The 17,974-nt window shown below is 35.1% G+C and overlaps 1 protein-coding gene across 1 annotated transcript; it reads left to right on the top strand.

The window, feature by feature from the left end:
- Positions 1-1,084: 1,084 nt before the first annotated feature.
- On the top strand, positions 1,085-16,743 carry LOC102884036 (short-chain dehydrogenase/reductase family 16C member 6). The gene is made up of 6 exons (XM_006924069.1): positions 1,085-1,405; positions 3,019-3,150; positions 7,577-7,676; positions 8,119-8,263; positions 14,942-15,061; positions 16,614-16,743. Exons 1-6 carry the CDS (start codon positions 1,085-1,087, stop codon positions 16,741-16,743), a joined length of 948 nt encoding a protein of 315 aa, XP_006924131.1.
- Positions 16,744-17,974: the final 1,231 nt, after the last annotated feature.

Genomic DNA, 17,974 nt, shown 5'->3' with positions numbered 1-17,974 from the left:
CTTGAACAGAGAAGTCATTGCATGCATTCAAATTCTATATTCACTATTATTAACTGTGTAACCATGGGTTAGTTTGCTTAACCTTAGTATCTCTGTTCTCTTCACTGTAAAAGAGAGCAACCCTTGCAAGAGTTAAACGCATACAGAGCACTTAGAACTTGCTTGGTTTGTAGGAAGATTCCATATATATCGCTCTATGATTATAATTATTGCGGTGCTAGTCGTTATTTCCTCAAGCAGTTGTTGTCTGTTTTAATGTAAGTTTTGTAGATGTCCCCATTTAATTTCTGTGTGAAATGATTAAGAATGTTCAAGAATGTGATTATCAAAAATCAAAGATGTGTCATCAGAAATAAAAAAAAATGATCTATTAATTTTTGAAAAGTTGGGTCTGGGAACAGTATACATTTGCTCCAAGAAAAGCCTATTCTAATGGTAAAGCCTGGACTACAGTGCGGGAAACTTCCGTACTTGATCCTAATGTTGCCTATTTTATTAGCTACCTATGCAACCTTGAATAAAGCACTATGAAATAATAATAACTGTATCTGCTTGACTCAGAGGGACAGTATAACAATCAGGTGAAAATGTATAAAGTCTTTTATTGTGTTGTGATGTTATTTTATATTATTGAAAAACTACCTAATGGAAAGCAAATTTCTATTATGAGATCGTCAAGGGAGTTCATATAATAGAAAAATGACTAGACTGAGAATCTAAAGTCTTGGTTTACTAGTCATATAATATTGGGCAAGTTAAGACTCAAAGACCTTACATCTATAACTATAAAGCTATCCTAGTAACCTGTGACCCATCTATAGCTCACATTAGATTATATGGAATAAAATGCCCTGTAAATTACAAATATTCTTGTTAATATGGAACACATTTGCTATTTATGTAATGTAAAAATTCAATGATTTTAGAAGTTGTTGCTATGATATGTATCTTGGGGAATTAACGTCTCGAGGGCAAATCCCCTTGTACTAAATATGTCATGTGTATTGCAATTGCTGTGATAATATAATGAATTTACCTGTTACCTTTTTTCTTTTTAGGACGTTCCTTTCTTTAGTAAATCAACATGGAAGCGATTCGGGACACTAGCTTAACTTTGGGAAAACTTCTATATTATTTTCTAGACTCTTCAGTTTACAAGATAATTCCTAAGAGAAAAAAGAATGTTGCTGGAGAGATTGTACTTATAACGGGAGCTGGAAATGGACTCGGGAGGCAAATGGCCATAATATTTGCCAGCCTTGGAGCCACTGTAGTTCTGTGGGACATTAATGAAGAAGACAATATGGAAACGTGTAGACTGGCCAAAGAAAAAGGTGGCGTGCAAGTATTTGCCTATAAATGTGATTGTAGCAACAGGCAAGAGATCTATAGAGTTGCTGATCAGGTAAGCTGCTTAGTGTCCTTCTTAGACTCTATGCCCAAGAAAAGTACTGCATCTGATATATGCTTTTACAAAGACAGGAAGAGAAAAAGTTGTTTGGCTTCCCCCAAGATCTCTCTGTGCCTCTTGCTTGATCTTGCATGTCAGGCATCTAACTCTGTAGCCTCCAAGGAAGGCCATGGAATAAAACAATGCAAGCGGGAATCCGATAAGCCTTCCAAGTCGATGCCTGACAGCTTTTCTTAGTGATTCATTTACTATCAAGGGATCAGGAGAAACCAGGACTAGTCCTAGTTCTGTTGATTTTTGGTTGTACAATTTTTACCAAGTTACCTGCCCTCTCTAGTGACCACTGGGTTTTTCTTAAATAGTCAAGAATGTCTCACACCAGAGATTCTACCTCTTTCCCGGCCCTGTTGCTCCCCCACGATTGGTCTACAGTAGAGAGCTTGCTCATGCTGATTTCCTCCTCATGCTGGTGGAATGTTCTTCTTTATAAGTTAGCCTCTCCTAGATGTCTTCCTCTGTCTCACCTCTTCCCACAGTAGAGAAGTCTAATCCCTCAGTGCAACCTCAGCTCAGCAATATTAATCCTTCCTTTCATAGACTGCTCCACTTGACTATGTCAGGAGCAATATTTGCCTAATATGTCTCAATCATATCTGGAAGGCTCCAACACAAAGCACTGCATGGACTAGGAATTATTAAGTCAGGGCAGGAAGTGCTTCCTGTTCGGAAACAAAGAAAGAGATTGCTGTATTGGCACGAAAGATCCAATTCAGGGCAAACAAAAGTCTTCAACCATTATTTAAACATGCCTCAAGCTTTGCCCCTGGGTCAGCTTAGTCAGTGTCACCTACAAAGCCATAATTTGAGACGAAATGGTGAAAGAGAGAAAACGATCTCTGCGGTGTTTCTTGGAGCACGCTGATGTCTAAGTAGGGCTGGTGGTATATTGTGGATTATGCAAGCAGGCGAGGTGGGCAGAGCAGAAGGGAAGGGTAAAGGAAAATGCTGTAGCACAGCTGTGGACCTCAGGGAAACATCAGCCTCAGATAGGAATTTGGAGAAAAGTCCACAGGCTCACAGAGTTCTCTGGGCAGTAAGCCAGACACATCTGTGTTTGGGACGTCTTCGTGCCAAGCACTGTTCAGGCTCTAGGGGGATGGGATGTGCTCCTGCCATCTAACTCACAGAAGAGTCAGGAGGAGCTATATACAGAAATAACTGCCAGACACATCATGCTGAGGAAGGACCTAACAGCCATCTGAAGAAAGACACTTGGAGGCACGAAGGGTGACAGAATCAAATGTCACTTATGCAACACTTGGCATTAGCAGCTGGCAGGAAAGGCTTAGTAGCATAACAAATAGGCGGAGAAAAGATGTTGCAATATTAGGTCATCTCTAAACAAAAAAATTAAGATCCTTTAAATAACAGTGTTTTTTAATGTAATTGATCATAAAGTTACTTTAAAATGGTTGATTTTCTACATGTAAGATCAAATATCTGGTTTTAAAAAACTACCTGAATGAGGGGAAAAATGATGGCCTGGAAAAAGAAATATGAAAATGTATTACCTCAAGTGAATTAATGTTTGCCTTACTTCTGTCCAGGTTAAAAAAGAGGTTGGCGATGTGACCATTCTCATTAACAACGCTGGAATTGTTGTGGGAAAGCTGTTTCTCGACATTCCAGATGAGATGGTGGAAAAATCATTTCTTGTAAATGTCCTGTCTCATTTCTGGGTAAATCTTCATTCTTTTTCATTTTCTTTTGTTGATAAGTATGAAAACTCCATGTATTTCTATAAACCACTGTTCAGCCATTTATCTATACCATTCATGAGTTTCCCATCGATAGACTAATGACCTCTCATCTTGTCCAGGTTTTACCTTGACACACACTCAGCTTAGTTTTCCCTGTTCTTGTCCTCTTCCAAACTCTCAGGTAGGGTCCTTCCCTCTCCCCTCTCTAGTTTGGTCTCAAGACTTATTAGACTATTCAGAAATCTTCCTACTAAAATACGAACAGACTGTGACAGCCATTATACAAAAGAGATGTAATTTGTTCTCGAATGAAAGAGGAGCTTGTGCAGAAAGAAAGTGGCTATTTTTAGAGTGGTGGTTTATGTGCATATATGACTGGGCATCATAACAAAGGAAGTAAGCTCTTACTAGATGCCATGGACTACTCAGTTCTTTTCCTGTACATGGTGGCTATGGTACCATTTTCATTCTCATTTTACAAATAAGGAAACTGAGGCTCACAGGGTTTAAACAACTTACCCACGGTCCTGCAACTGCTACGTGATGGCCCAAGCTTACAGACACAAGAGAGTAGCAACAGAGAAGGGAAAGACGCTATATAGAAGGAGAATTAGTAAATTTAAAACTCTAAAGCAAGGGAACCAAAACCAAGAAATGTATCTACCAAGTCCTGCCTGCAGTATTTCTAATTATGACAGGTTTCCTTTTTCTCAAGGTCTCCCAACACTGCCAAGGTTCCTGGCCTGCCAGGAAATGACCTTCCTTAATACCTGTAAGGCTAGGAGGGATCCTGTAAGCCACAGAACAAGTATTGGTCCAGTTCCTGGGAGGGCACCTTAGTAGGCATTTGTTGCACATATGAACTCTAACCACTGTCCCTGAAATGTGAGCTTGTCACACATGATTAAATGAAAATTATTCTTATATATGACACACTTGTGCTCTGGTTGTGCTCACGATCTCTTCAATTATATCCTGGTAAGAATAAAACCTGGTTCTTATGGAACTTATAAAAATAAGTACATGACCATGAAAGAGGAAGGATCTCAGTAGCAATCACTGCACTAGAATCTGCCTACTGCCCTAAGTAGAATGTGGACAAGGACAATTAATATTTTTCATGTTATCTATAAAAATGGCATGTTTATGGATTTATGGTAGTTAGGATAACTGATTCTTTCCATATATTTCTCTAAGCTTAATCCATTATGAAGATAGTCATCTGAAACCCAAGTTCAGAATGAGAATCATCATCAACGTCACATTTCTCTGATTTGTTAGTTTATAATCCACATTAAAATTCCCCATAAGATACTTTTCCAGAATTCTGAGGCTAACAGTTGAAATGAGATAACTTTTAGAGTTTCATTGCAGCTTGCCTAAGTATAGCTTCCTTAATTGAGGATTAGAAATAGATCACAAAGGAAAAGGACTTCTTCATTAACCCATCAGAAAATAGAACACTGAGCACATTTAAGTTTCCCTTCTTGTTTCTATCATCCACCCCTATATAATTATTTCTGTTCTGTTCCTGGTCAGAATCTCCCTAGTGACATGCCTCGGCCCCTGGCGTGGCCTTAGAGGATGCCCTCACAGTGGCAGTGTCAGTTCACACCAGTCAAGCCTATACCAATGATCTGGCTTCCTTGGCACAGTCCTTTCCACTGTGACCTTTGGAGTGTCCTGCTGTACTGTGTCTACCACAGACACGATTTTTGGCTTATAGCACCAGAGCCTTCAGACACAATAGGAGAGTCCAGAAACTCCCTATTGAGGACAAAACTGAATGGATCTGATTAAGTCCAGCAACCAGAAATATCAATTAGAGAAAGTAGAAATCTCTATAGGGGCATTATACCTATTTCATAGGGATTTGGTTAATTATTACAGTGAGAGCTCTAACAAATTCCCAGAGCCCTTCTCTCCATCCTGGCAAGTATACAATCTCTGATAAAACATATTTGTATTAATAAATTTACTCAGGAAAGGTTGAATATCCTTTTTGATCTGACAGCTCTCCCCACATTTCCTTAGGGAAGATCCTAAAACAGGGTTCGGCTAATGAAGAAATGAGGTACATTCCAAATACACCTTGTTGTTCCTAGCATCCCTACTGCTGACTGCCATGTCATAGAATTCAGCAAAGGGGATAGGCTTTAGGTGCTTTGGCCACCTAAGAAGTTCCAAAGATGACTTTGAATGCAATAGTTTTATTTATTTTCTAAACAAAAACATAGCTGAATGGTTGCATTGATACCTTAATAGCTAGAGTGACAATACAGATTTTTTTAATAAACCTAACAGAAGGTAACAATATAATTAATAAGAAACCTAATAGCTTTCAGATGTGACAAATTTTTGTCCTTTGTTTTAACAATTCCATAGCATGACAAAAGGTAGTTCAAGGGCTCAGAATATTATGACAAGAATCTCCACTCTCTGGGAAGATTACACAAAAGTAAAGAATAGCCTTTTAATACCAATTGTTTACAGCAGACTGAATATTCCAAAGCCAATTTTAAGTTTCTGGGTCCCTCATCTTTATCACACATACATTTATTTTGCTTATTAATTTTAATATGCATTAATATATGTATGATCTTAAACACAAAAAATATATACATAGCTATATAACAGTATCATAATCAGCTTTCAATCATAATGGTAAAATATAATTAACCTTGTCATCATATTAGAAGGTATGGTATATATCATGTGAAACTTACCTTCTCAGTTCAAGCTTTACAAAACAAGTCAAAACTGTGCTAGCTGACTTCATACCTTTGCTTTATCAATTTTAATTTTTAAAAAAACTTTATGGATAACCAAAGATTTCTCATAAATTTATTCAACTTGATATTATCCTAAAGTCTTCAAGTCATTTAAGTGGACACTAGAGAGTAGCACAATCACTGGAGATATTAAAATGTTGTCAAAAAGATGACATCGAAAAATTATAAGACAGTGCTGAAAAACAATAACCAGCTTTTGCTTTTCCAACTAGTCTGCACTCATGACTGATGCAACAATATTTTTTTAATTTTTGAAAACCAAAGATGTCACCACAAGGGATAAACATATAAAATGCTATCGCACCTGAACATGAAATGTCAAAAGAGGCCAGTTGTCTTGTATCTAAGCAGAGACCCACCAGTCAATTCTGTAGGTCTGGAACAAGGTTAGTGACACCCAAAAGATCTCAAAAGAAAAGATGACATTCTTTGATCCAGTAGCTGCTCTCTGCTCTACTGGGTCCTTGTAAGCACATCTTGGCAGATTCTCCAAAACTCTTAATACAAAATTCTGACATCATTAAAACTGTAAATCTCATAGAAATAGATGGTGAGCATTGTCTGTCAAGGTTTTATTTAACTCATTTACGGGGGAACCAACCAAATACCATAGCTGATAAAGTGGTGATATGAGGAGTTTGGATTTATATAGTCAACGAAAAAGAATGCTGAAATAAGATCACTAAATCTTACCTCTGGGATTATTTTTTCCATCAGTTTTCTACATGTTAACCTCTAATTTTATAGGATTGTGAAACATCTAGGTCCTAATATTCAGTTAAACAAAGTTACATTGCCCAAGAGAGCTAGATAAACCTCAAGCAAGATTAGGAAATGCTCTAGTATGTTGAAAGTCACACAATCATCTCTTTCTTCCCTTATTTCCAAGTTTTGATTATTTCTGAACAGAGGTTAGATAAGAGAATTCAGTATCAGGGGGAAAGAGAATGGAAAATTTCCTTGAGAGAACCTAAGAATCACAGGAGTAAGAGAACTGGGACTTTTTCATGGCCTGGGAACTTAGAATACTAAATTATTATCTTACTTGAGGATGAATAAGTGAATTTTACCAAAATAGATAAAAATATATCTAAGTCACTGTAGACAATTCCAAAGCATGTTATTTACTACAGCACGTTTTTCTTGCATTGAAATTTATCCCTTTCCTTGAGCAGTTTTTTCCATTCTGCCAGTCCATCGGCATGAGGAGGAATCTTGTTCATAGTAAAGCCAAGAAAGTGGATGTGATTAAATTTTAATACAAATTACTGAAAATTACATAGAAGAGCTCAGTATACTGGAAAAACTAGACTTTAAGGGTTTTTTTAAGCAAACTATAAATGTAAAATGTTGATTTAATTCGATTGGTATAGTTAACTTAAAAGGAAAACCAAGTCAAATAGTATTTCTTATAGATTAACACATAATAAATTTTAAAATCCTTGAGAACAGTGACTACATGGTACCTGTGACTATTTTGTACTGCCACAGAATTTAACACATCATAATTGTTAAATATTTATTAAATGAATCTATAAATCCATCAAATACTTATTGAGCAAATAACATAATAAATTAATTAAATAGTGACACAGTATATTTACATCTTCCAGACTTATAAGGCCTTCCTTCCTGCCATGATAAAAGCTAACCATGGTCACTTGGTCTGTATTTCAAGTGTAGCGGGACTCATTGGTGTTAGTGGACTAACAGGTGAGTACTTAAACACGTGCCTTTTTTTTGCCCAGTTCATGGCACCCAGTAATTAGGACTCTTTCAAGGTATAGAAACTTCCTGCACCAAGGAGAAATTTCTGGTACATTTGGCCCTATATATGACACCAGCATTCCTTTCCATTCTTCTATTTAAAATGGCAGTGGTAAGGGAAGATATTCTCTTCTTTTTTAAAAACAAAGAGAAGAATGTACCTCTTGGCTCATGAGTCTTCTTAGGCTGAGAGAAACTAAAATAATCTTCATATCATTGTTGGATATATAGTATGGAGATATAGGAGTAAAGTGTCCACAAAAATAACTTTAACAGTGATGTTTTGTTTCCAAGAATAAACCAGAGAAAAGGGAGTTTCAATTTTTTAAATAATTCTAAAAATTAACTTGTCAAATTCTATTACTAACAGCATTTCACTTTGTTTCAGAATATTCTTCAACCAAATTTGCAGCTTTTGGCTTGACAGAAGCTCTCCTCTTTGAATTAAAAATGATAAATAAAAGTAAAATTAATACCACCATTGTTTGCCCATTATTTATGAATACTGGAATGTTTAATGGTGTTACAATCAAGTAAGTGAACTCTTACAGTAACCTTTGTTCTTATAATAATCTTCCAACATATGTCAATTATCATCTTTTCATTTTGAAGTTTTGAAATATGAACAGCAAAATAAAATAATTAGAATGCCAATCAGTAAAAAAAAAATCCCATATATACTAAGTTAATGAATTTATTCAACTTAAAGATAATAATATAGTTATAAAGTTTATGATATGGTTAAAACATAAACCTAATTGCTAATTAGAATATTATAACAGAAAAATTGGTAGTAAAAAGTTATTAAAATATTTAGCACCATAGTATTCAGAAGATAATTTCTTTCCTAACAAGTATACTAAAATAAAAATAATTCAAAAGATAAAATAGCTTGTAAGATTGATTAATATATGTGGGGAAGAATTGCTGGGGGGGAGGTGTATTTTGATATAAAGGTTACATTTGGCAGAACAGTCCAAACTAGAATGCAAATAAAATAAGGGCTTTTGCACAAAGCAGCCAATCAGTAGAATATATTGAAAAGTATAAACATTATCGAGGGCAAGTATAACATTAAAAGTGCTAAAAAAGGCATGGTCGTGATCTAAATGACATGAATCAGTTATATCTGTAGGAAAGAGAGACAGCCAACAGAAAGGCTGGTTAGAAAGAAATAGGGCTTTTTAGAGTCTCATAAAACTATGAAATTAAACAAAGTGCAAAGACAGGTGGTGAAGAGTTGACAGAATATGGAAGAGGGAAAATCTCTCACGAAGAGCCATCTGTTTAGCTGGGCAGAGTTAGCAAAGATGATCATTCAAAATCTTTGGAGATCGATCAAAGGGCATACAACAAATTCAGAAGTATTTATTCAAGAAAATCTATGGAAATTCAGTAATAATCCTGGGAGGCCATGGCATTGGAGCCAGGGACTATACTTTTCCACCCACAGCTCTGCCTTGTAGAATAATTATTCCAGTGGGCTTGGCAACAAAGTGGAGTGGCAGTTTCCATCTCCCCTGGCTCCCTGGGGTAGAAAAACTATTCTGGTTAATTTGGCAGCAAGTGAACATCAGAAGATCTCATTTTCTGTTGAAGGCCAATATTGAGTGGATAGATTCAGCCAGACAGTATTTGTTCCTCCAGCCCCACCTCCCACTAGGTAAGAAAGCTCTGGAAGAAGCTGTTGGTGAAGAGAGCAATTCTTCTTTCAAGAACAGCTCTTTATTGTTGGAGAGACGCACCAGTAATTTCAGCAGTCAAGTGGCAGGTCCCGTATCTCCCATCTAATTATGGTAGAAGATTATTTGGGGTAGATTCACCAGACAGTAAATATTGGAAGATCTCAATCTCTGAGGCTCTGCACTGTAGAAGATCCATACAGGGTGGTGGCAGCAGCCAAGTGGTGACACTATACTGCTCTATAGAAACAATTCAGGTGGGGCCACTAGTGAAGAAGAGTGAGTTTCTCATCACATCCTACTCCTGCTTCACTGCACCAAGGTTCTGCCAGGTGAGGATCGAAGAGTGTAATTTTCACAACCATATGAAGTACATACTATTATTTACCTGAATTTAATAGATGAGTGAACTGAGGCATGGAATTATTAAGTAACTCACTCAAGGCTATACAGTCAAAAGAACTGGATTCCAGATTTTCACCCAGGTGGTTTGGTTATAGATAGAGTCTGTATTCTTAAATACTATGCTAAACATATAATATATAAAAATAAAAAGCAAAGAAATAGGGAGACAATATTTTTAACATATATAAAATAGAATTATCAGCCTTAGTATATAGAGAGATAGATAAGATAGAGACAGAATGATAAAAGCTAATAAGCATATGTAAAATCTCTACCTGAATGATGAGACTTTAATATATATAAAGTTTTACCATTCATATTGGCAAAAAAAAAAAAAAAAAAATCTTAAAACAGTAATATTTAGTGTTGGCCAGATATAAAGAAAATTTCCACATTCATAAACCATGAGAATGCTAAGTATTCCTCATTTTTGGAAGATTTGTGGCCTTTGAAATGGCCTATAAGTTGCTATATGTGGCCCTAGCAACTTTACAATTAAGATTTATTTACTAAGCCCAAGGAAATAAGTGTGGCTGTATACTGAGATTTATCTACATGGATGATCATTAGAAAACTGCTTTTTATCCCATTTTTATTGAGATATAATTGACATATAACATTGTATTAGTTTAAGGTATATAACATAACAATTTGGTATATGTTTATATTGTGAAATGATTACCACAATAAAGTTAGTTAATATCCATCACCTCACATAGTTATAATTTTGTTTTCTCATGATGAGAACTTTTAAGATATACTCTTTTAGTAAGTTTCAAATATACCATACCATATTGTTAACTATGGTATATGTAGTTATACATAACATCTCTAAAACTTATTAATATTATGACTGGAAGTTTGTACTTTTTGACCATCTTCACCCATTTCCCCCACCTTCCTCCCCCACCTTCCACCCCCACCTCTGGCAATCCCCAGTCTGTTCTGTTTCTATTGGTTTGTTTCTTTAATAGTCCAGATATACTTGCGATCGTACAGTTTTTGTCCCTGACTTATTTCACTTAGCATGATGCCCTCAAGAACCATCCATGCAAATGGCAGGATTTCCCCTTTTTATAGTTGAATAATATTCCACTGTATGTGGCTGCACCAATTTACATTCCCACAAACAATGCACAAAAGTTCTCTTTTTTCAACGTCTTTGCCAACACTTGTTATCTCTCTTCTTTTTAATTATAGCCATTCTAATGAATGTGATATCTCATGTGGTTTTGCTTTGTGTTTCCCTGATGAGTGATCTGGAGCACCTTTCTATGTACCTGTTGGCCATTTGTATGTCATCTTTGGAAAAATGTCTATTCAGTCCCTCCACCCATTTTTTAATCAGATTGTTTGGGGTTTTTTGCTATTGAGTTGTGTCAGTTCTTTCTATATTTTGGATATTAACCCCTTATCAGACATGATTTGCAAGTATTTTCTCCTATTCCATCAGTTACTTTTTCATTGTTTATGGTTTTCTTTCAATTTGCAGAGCTTTTTAGTTTGGAGAAGTCCCATCTGTCGATTTTTGCTTTTGTTGCCTTTGCTTTTGGTGTCAAGTCCAAAAATTCCTTGCCAAGACCAATGTCAAGCAGCTTGCCTTGTATGCATTCTTCTGAAAGTTGCATGGTTTTAGGTCTTACTTTCAAATCTTTATTTTGAATTGATTTTGTGTATGATGTAGGATAGGGGTCCAGTTTTCCCAGCACAATTTATTGAAGAAACTGTCTCTTCCCCATAGTATATTTTTTGCACCTTTGTTGTAAATTGACTATATATGCACAGGTTTATTTATGAGTTCTCTGTTCTGTTCCACTAATTGGTGTGTCTGTTTTTATGCAAGCACTATACTGTTTTATGAAAGCACTATACTATGGCTTTGTAATATAGTTTGAAACTAGGAAGTATGGGTGCTTCCAGCTTTGTTCTTTCTCAAGATTTGTTCTTTCTCAAGATTGTTGTGACTATTCAGGGTCTTTTGTGGTTCCATACAAATTTTAGGATTGTTTGCTCTATTTCTGTGAAAACTGACATTTGCAATTTTTATAGGGATTGCACTGAGTCTGTAATTGGCTTTGGGTAATATAGACATTTTAACAATATTCTTCCAATCCATGAGCACAGAATACCTTTCCATTTATTTGTGTCTTCTTCGATTTCTTTCATCACTGTCTTATAGTTTTCAGTGTACTGGTCTTTCACCTCCTTGGATAAATTTATTCCTAGGAATTTTATTCTTTTGATACAATTATAAATAGAATTGTTTTCTTAATTTCTCTTTCTGATTGTTTTTAGTTTGAGTATAGAAGTACAACTGGATTTTGTATATTGATTTTGTATCCTTCAACTTTACTGATTTTGTTTATTAGTTCTAACATTAGTTTTTTTCATGGAGTCTTTAGGGTTTTCTATTTATACCATGTCATCTGATATTAGAGACAGTTTTACTTACTTCTCTCCTTCTATTTTGGATGCCTTTTATTTCTTTTTCTTGCCTAATTGTTCTGGCTAGGACTTCCATTGCTTTGTTGAATAAATGTGGCAGGAGTAGCCATTCTTGTCTTGTTCCTGATCTCAGAGGAAAAGCTGTCAGCTTTTCATCATTGAGTATATTAGGTGTGGGTTTGTCATATCTGGCCTTTATCATATTGAGGTAAGTTCTCTCTTCAAAATTTAATTTCTTTACTTCTTTGTTTCTAACATTATTATTAAAATAACAATATGAGTAAGAATTAATAATGTCATTAAGTTCTATAAAATAAGTTGTTATGAGGGAGATAAGGGACATATAATTTAAAATGAAGTGAGGTGGTCAGTGATAGGCTCTCAGAGGAAGTAACATCGAAATTGAGACCCACAGAACAAGTAGGAATCAACCAGGTAAAGAGTAAGGCAGTTCCTCTGGGATAGCAGCTCTGGCTCCATTTTAAAATAGCTCCATTTATTATTTTTTTATATTGTTAATCAGGTGCCAGCACACCACTGTTTATTATACTTTTCTACTTTTGTTTCATTGAAATTCTTCATAATATTTTAAAGACAATAATAAATAAATAAATCTCTATTAGTCGAGGGAATGGCTATAAAGGAAAAATGTGGTAGTACCGGAAATAAACCTATAGAAAATTTGAAGAAAGTGCATCTACAAAAAAAAAAAAAAAAAACACATCTAAACAGGAGAGTTAGAAAAGAAACTATATCTGGTCAGAGAAGACAGCTATGAGGAACAGGAAGAATTTCAAACGATGAAAGCAAAATGACACCTTTGCATTTGGTAAGAAACTTTTTCTGACGACTTAACATTAGCCTCTACAGAATGGTAATTTGAAAGCTAGATTGTCAAGACTACAGAATGAATGTGACCAGCCAAGTGGTAGTGGCATGGTAGCCAAGGAAGGCAGTGATATTAAATGATGGCTTTTGTAAACTTAGAGTCCCTATGTACATAAAAGCTAAAAACAAAGTCTCCAGAAAAATAAAATCAATAATCCTAAAATGGTAGGGGATGAAAGAAACAAAGATGTATAGCTTTTATTATTTCCAGCCTTATTGAGATATAATTGATATAACATTGTATGAATTTAACATGTACAAATATGTTGATCTGATATTTATATATTGCAAAATGATTACCACCATAGCATTAGCTAAGACTTTCATCCCATCACATAATTGCTATTTCTTTTTTGTGATGAGAATGTTTAAGATCTACTCTCTTAGCAACAATTAAAGTATATAAGTACAGTATTATTGACTATAATCACCATGATGTACATTAGATCCCCAGAATTCGTTAACCTTATAACTGTAAGTTTGTACCCTTTGATCAACATCTCCCCATCTCCCCATTCCCCCAGCCCCTAGTAACCACCACTCTACTCTTTTTCTGAATTTGGCTTTTTCAGATTCCACACATAAGTGATATCATACAGTATTTGTCTTTCTCTATCTATTTCACTTTGCATAATGTCCTCAAGTTTTATCCAAGTTGTCACAAACGGCAAGATTTCCCTTTTTCTCATGGCTTAATAATATTCCACATATTCTTCATCCATTCATCAGCTGATAGACATTTAGGCTCTTTCCGTATCTTGGATATTGTGAATAATGTTGCAGTGAACGTGGTAGTGCAGTTATCTCTACAAGATCCTGATTTCACTTCCATTGTACATATACCCAGAAATGAGATTGCTGGATCAGATGATAGTTCTGTTTTTAATTTTTTGAGAAATCTTTACATGGTCTTCCATGGCAGCCATATCAATTTGCATTTCTATCAACAGTGTACAAGGGTTCCCCTTTCTCCATGCCCTTGCCAATGCTTATTATTGCTTGCCTTTTTGATGACAGCCATTCTAACAGGTGTGAGGTGATATTTTATTGTGGATTTGCTCTGCATTTTCCCAATGATTAGTGATATTGAGCATCTTTTCATGTTGGCCATTTGTATATTTTCCTTGGAAAATTCTTTTAATAAATGGTGGAGCCCTTTAGGACACAGTTCTAGGGAATTTTTAGGAGTATAAAATATAAAGACTAATTACCAACATTTAATCATGGGAAATTGATCAGAAATCAGGTGAGACAGACAAAATTTCTTGAGGCAGTGTTGTTCAAGTAATAGAAAAGCATAATATAAAGGTATAAAATGACAAAGTAATGCCTTATGGGAGCTTTATTTATATATGCTCATCTCATTAATTTCATAAACATCTACTTCTGCTTACTGTACAATGGTCTGCTTAAAATACATATTACATATGCTTGATTTTTTTTTTGGAAAAATTTTTTTGCAAGGTTATTTCTTAATAGTACACAATCGATGTTTGGGGTGAAGAAGAGGGAAGAAAAATACAAAACAAAAATCTAAAAGCAATTTCTTCCAAATGTTCAGACCATCACACAGCAAAAAATCAGTAATGGTGGGGAGTGCACTTTAGGAAATTAAATGTATTGGCGCTGGTCCCAATACTGGTCATGAGAGAAAACACAAGGCAGTTCCTAATATTTTCATTTTGTTTGGATATTTTCAACTGTTGCTATAACTTCATATCTGCAATAATTAATGCTCATGATGAAAACAAAAAATACCACTCTGACAATATTACTCTATTTTTATTGCAGGTATCTGTCGCCTCTCCTGAAGCAGGAATATGTGGCCCAAAAGATTGTAAATGCTGTCTTAGAGGAACAAAATTACTTAATAATACCCAAACGTGTGTGGTTTATAGTGATCATTAAACAGTAAGTTAATAATAATCTATTATTTTGGTTATTCGTGAACAAACTATGCCATCATTGCTACCTCTTTTGATGGACGACAACTTCATAATTTTTTCATGGTAAAAGGAAGAACTTTAATAGCACAAGTACAATTTATTGAACTATTGCTAGCTATGTCTTGGTTTTTTCAGTCACTGAGAAAACTGTGTAACCATTAGGCCTCATAGAGTACAAATTATTTGCTTCAAGAGAAACGAATAGCACCCACATTATTATTGTTGTTATTATTATTATTATTGGTGAACTCTTTTAGTTTGATTAATGTAGAATTCTATTTTCTGTTGCCAGAAAAATAGTAAGGATATTTGGCAAGCTCATTATTTCACTTAATGAAAGGGCACCTAAACTGCACACAAGGCAATGCTGAGTTCCAGAGTATTTGTGGATGAATTTAGCCCAGGTCCACTGTCTTCTCTGGAAAGGAAACATAATAACATCTAATATTCATCAGGTGCCTACATGTGTCAGACTCTGTATGACAGCTTCGCATGCATTTTATCACACTTAGGGAATCTGAGGCTTAATGAGAATACGTAATTTGTGCAGGGTTAAGCTGCTAATAAGTGCTGGAACAAAGTTTCAAACCAAAGTTTCAAATCTGTTAGATCTTAAACTCTGACTATCTGCTGTAAGTTACTAGCAGAATCAAAAACACAACCAGTGATTCACTATTACAAAATTATGTTATTAATAAATCTAGTACTTTCTTTACTAATTATACCTTGTTCAACATATTTTTATGACATATTGGATTCACTCATGCACTCACTGAACGCGTATGCACATGGGAAACTCTAAGGTTGCACCTCCTACCCATCCTTACAAGCTGCCCTAAGCTGCCCTATTCCGTCCCATCACACCTGTCCCTGTCTTTCGTAGCACTCATCACACCTGTGGCTGCTTGTGCCCTTGCTAGATTGCATGCTCCACGAGAACAGGACCCATTTTCTAAACTGTTGCCAGCTCTATGCTCCAGACTTAGTACAGTACCTAACACAGAATACTGCATGTAATTAACATTTGCCATGTTGAGTTGAGCAGAACTAAGAGGATCTAAGCAGAACTAAGCTGAAAGTACAGTTCCTCTGTCTTCAAGGAACTAAAGCAATGGTTCTCAACCACAGGAATATACTGGAATCACCCAGCAATCGTCTAAAACTGATGCCTGGGCCCTATTCTGAGAAATTCTGCTTTAATCGCTCTAGTTTTCTTTCTCATTTTTGCTACCATGTGTTAGTCTAGTAAATAAGGATATACATAGTATTTCCACAGAACTCAGTGAGTATAATATATGGATAAACTGTGGCATATATGGGGTGTTTCCAAACTCCCTGCATTAAGATGGCACTCACCAGAGGTGACATAGCATTTCTTTGTTTGTTCCTTTTATCTACTTACAAGTACACAGTATGAATCAGGATGTCACACTGTGTAACTGGAAAGTCATCTTTGCCAAGAAGTCTCTCTGACTCCTCTTCAAGTATTATGATTTTTTTCCTCTGTTTTTCTCTAGATTATTATCTGTAAGCATGACATTTGTCCTTGCTAAGTACTTTGGAGTGGATACCTGCATGGATCTTTTCAGAGAGAGAATGAAAGCAAAGGAAGCTGTGACTGAAACCAAGAAGAAACACCAAAACTGAAGGAACACCAAAATAGTTGTAAGGAGAGACTATTTGGAACTCCTCCTAATGCTTATATTGTTCCCGTGAACCATGGATTACTAAGGTGTTCAGAAGTGCCAGCCTTAGGCCTAGGACATGGTTTATACAATGATGATTGTTCTAGCTGTTCAAATTCTGTATGTAGTTTTTCCTGTCATTTTTTAGTTTGGTAAATAAGGACATCACAGCCATTCCAATGAATTCAGTGAATATAACATATTTATAAAAACATTAATGCAAATTGACTTTAATTTTTAAAGACAATATATGATACTTTTAGAAAGGGGTTATAAATAATGACCTTGTAAATCAGTGTTTTAGGCTGACAATTTTCCAACATCAGATTTAAAGAAACATATTAGTTTTGTAATTAAGAAAAATAATGTTTATCTTACAAAGTGAAGGCTTATTTATATCTCCTATCAATTCCCACTAGAGTTGGATGATCATATCAAATTCCTTAGCAGAATTTAATCTGCTTATTCAATAAAATAAATCCATAACTAATCATGTTTATTTGCATCTGAATGTGCCAAACAATTCATAACTTTTTTACTCCATAAGAAAAAGCATACGTTAGACTTCTATATACTACTGGTTTGAAAAGGAAACTTATTATCATAATTAAGTCAATAAAAGGTTCATAACATTGATGAACTTGAATACATAATATAAACTCCCCCTTTTAATAAAGTGTATATTCATTTGAATGTGCACCACACATGCCAGCCATTTGGTAAACATCACTAGCAGTAAATTTGGAATTCATTGGGTCTGAAATGTTCTTGAATTTCTGGGTTTGAAATGGTTCTGTAGTTATAACCACTAAACATCAATCTGGCTGTGGCTCCATCAGGTTTAGGAGTTAATGTTAAAACCAAGAAAATAAATTTTCAAGTAAATCGAAATATGTATTCTGTTAACCAAAGAGCATGCCCTCAGTACATTATAAGATTTATCCCGTTATTTGAGACATTCATAAAAAGAAAGCATAGTTTTACTTGAGATGAACAAATCAGAGAAAAAATTTTGAATAGAGGAACAAAACATTCCAAAATATGATATTTTTTAAGGAAATGAGTTATCTTTTAACATTTTTATTAGTTCAAACTTTATAAAATTTCGACACTTCTTTGCCTTCTTAAACCAAATATTCAAAGAACTATTTAAATTTTCCTTAATGTCTCAGATGCATTAACGTATTTTTGTC

The sequence above is a fragment of the Pteropus alecto genome, unplaced genomic scaffold (genome assembly GCF_000325575.1).
Source record: "Pteropus alecto unplaced genomic scaffold, ASM32557v1 scaffold87, whole genome shotgun sequence".
Classification (NCBI taxonomy): Eukaryota; Metazoa; Chordata; class Mammalia; order Chiroptera; family Pteropodidae; genus Pteropus; species Pteropus alecto.
This window is presented reverse-complemented; position numbering and strand designations above follow the sequence as displayed.

Bases quoted from the DNA above. Each gene is read 5' to 3' on its own strand.
- LOC102884036 (XM_006924069.1), top strand. From the start codon at position 1,085: ATGGAAGCGATTCGGGACACTAGCTTAACTTTGGGAAAACTTCTATAT. The intron at 3,151-7,576 runs GTAAATCTTCAT...TACATCTTCCAG, and splicing joins ATGTCCTGTCTCATTTCTGG to ACTTATAAGGCCTTCCTTCC. The intron at 15,062-16,613 runs GTAAGTTAATAA...GTTTTTCTCTAG, and splicing joins TTTATAGTGATCATTAAACA to ATTATTATCTGTAAGCATGA.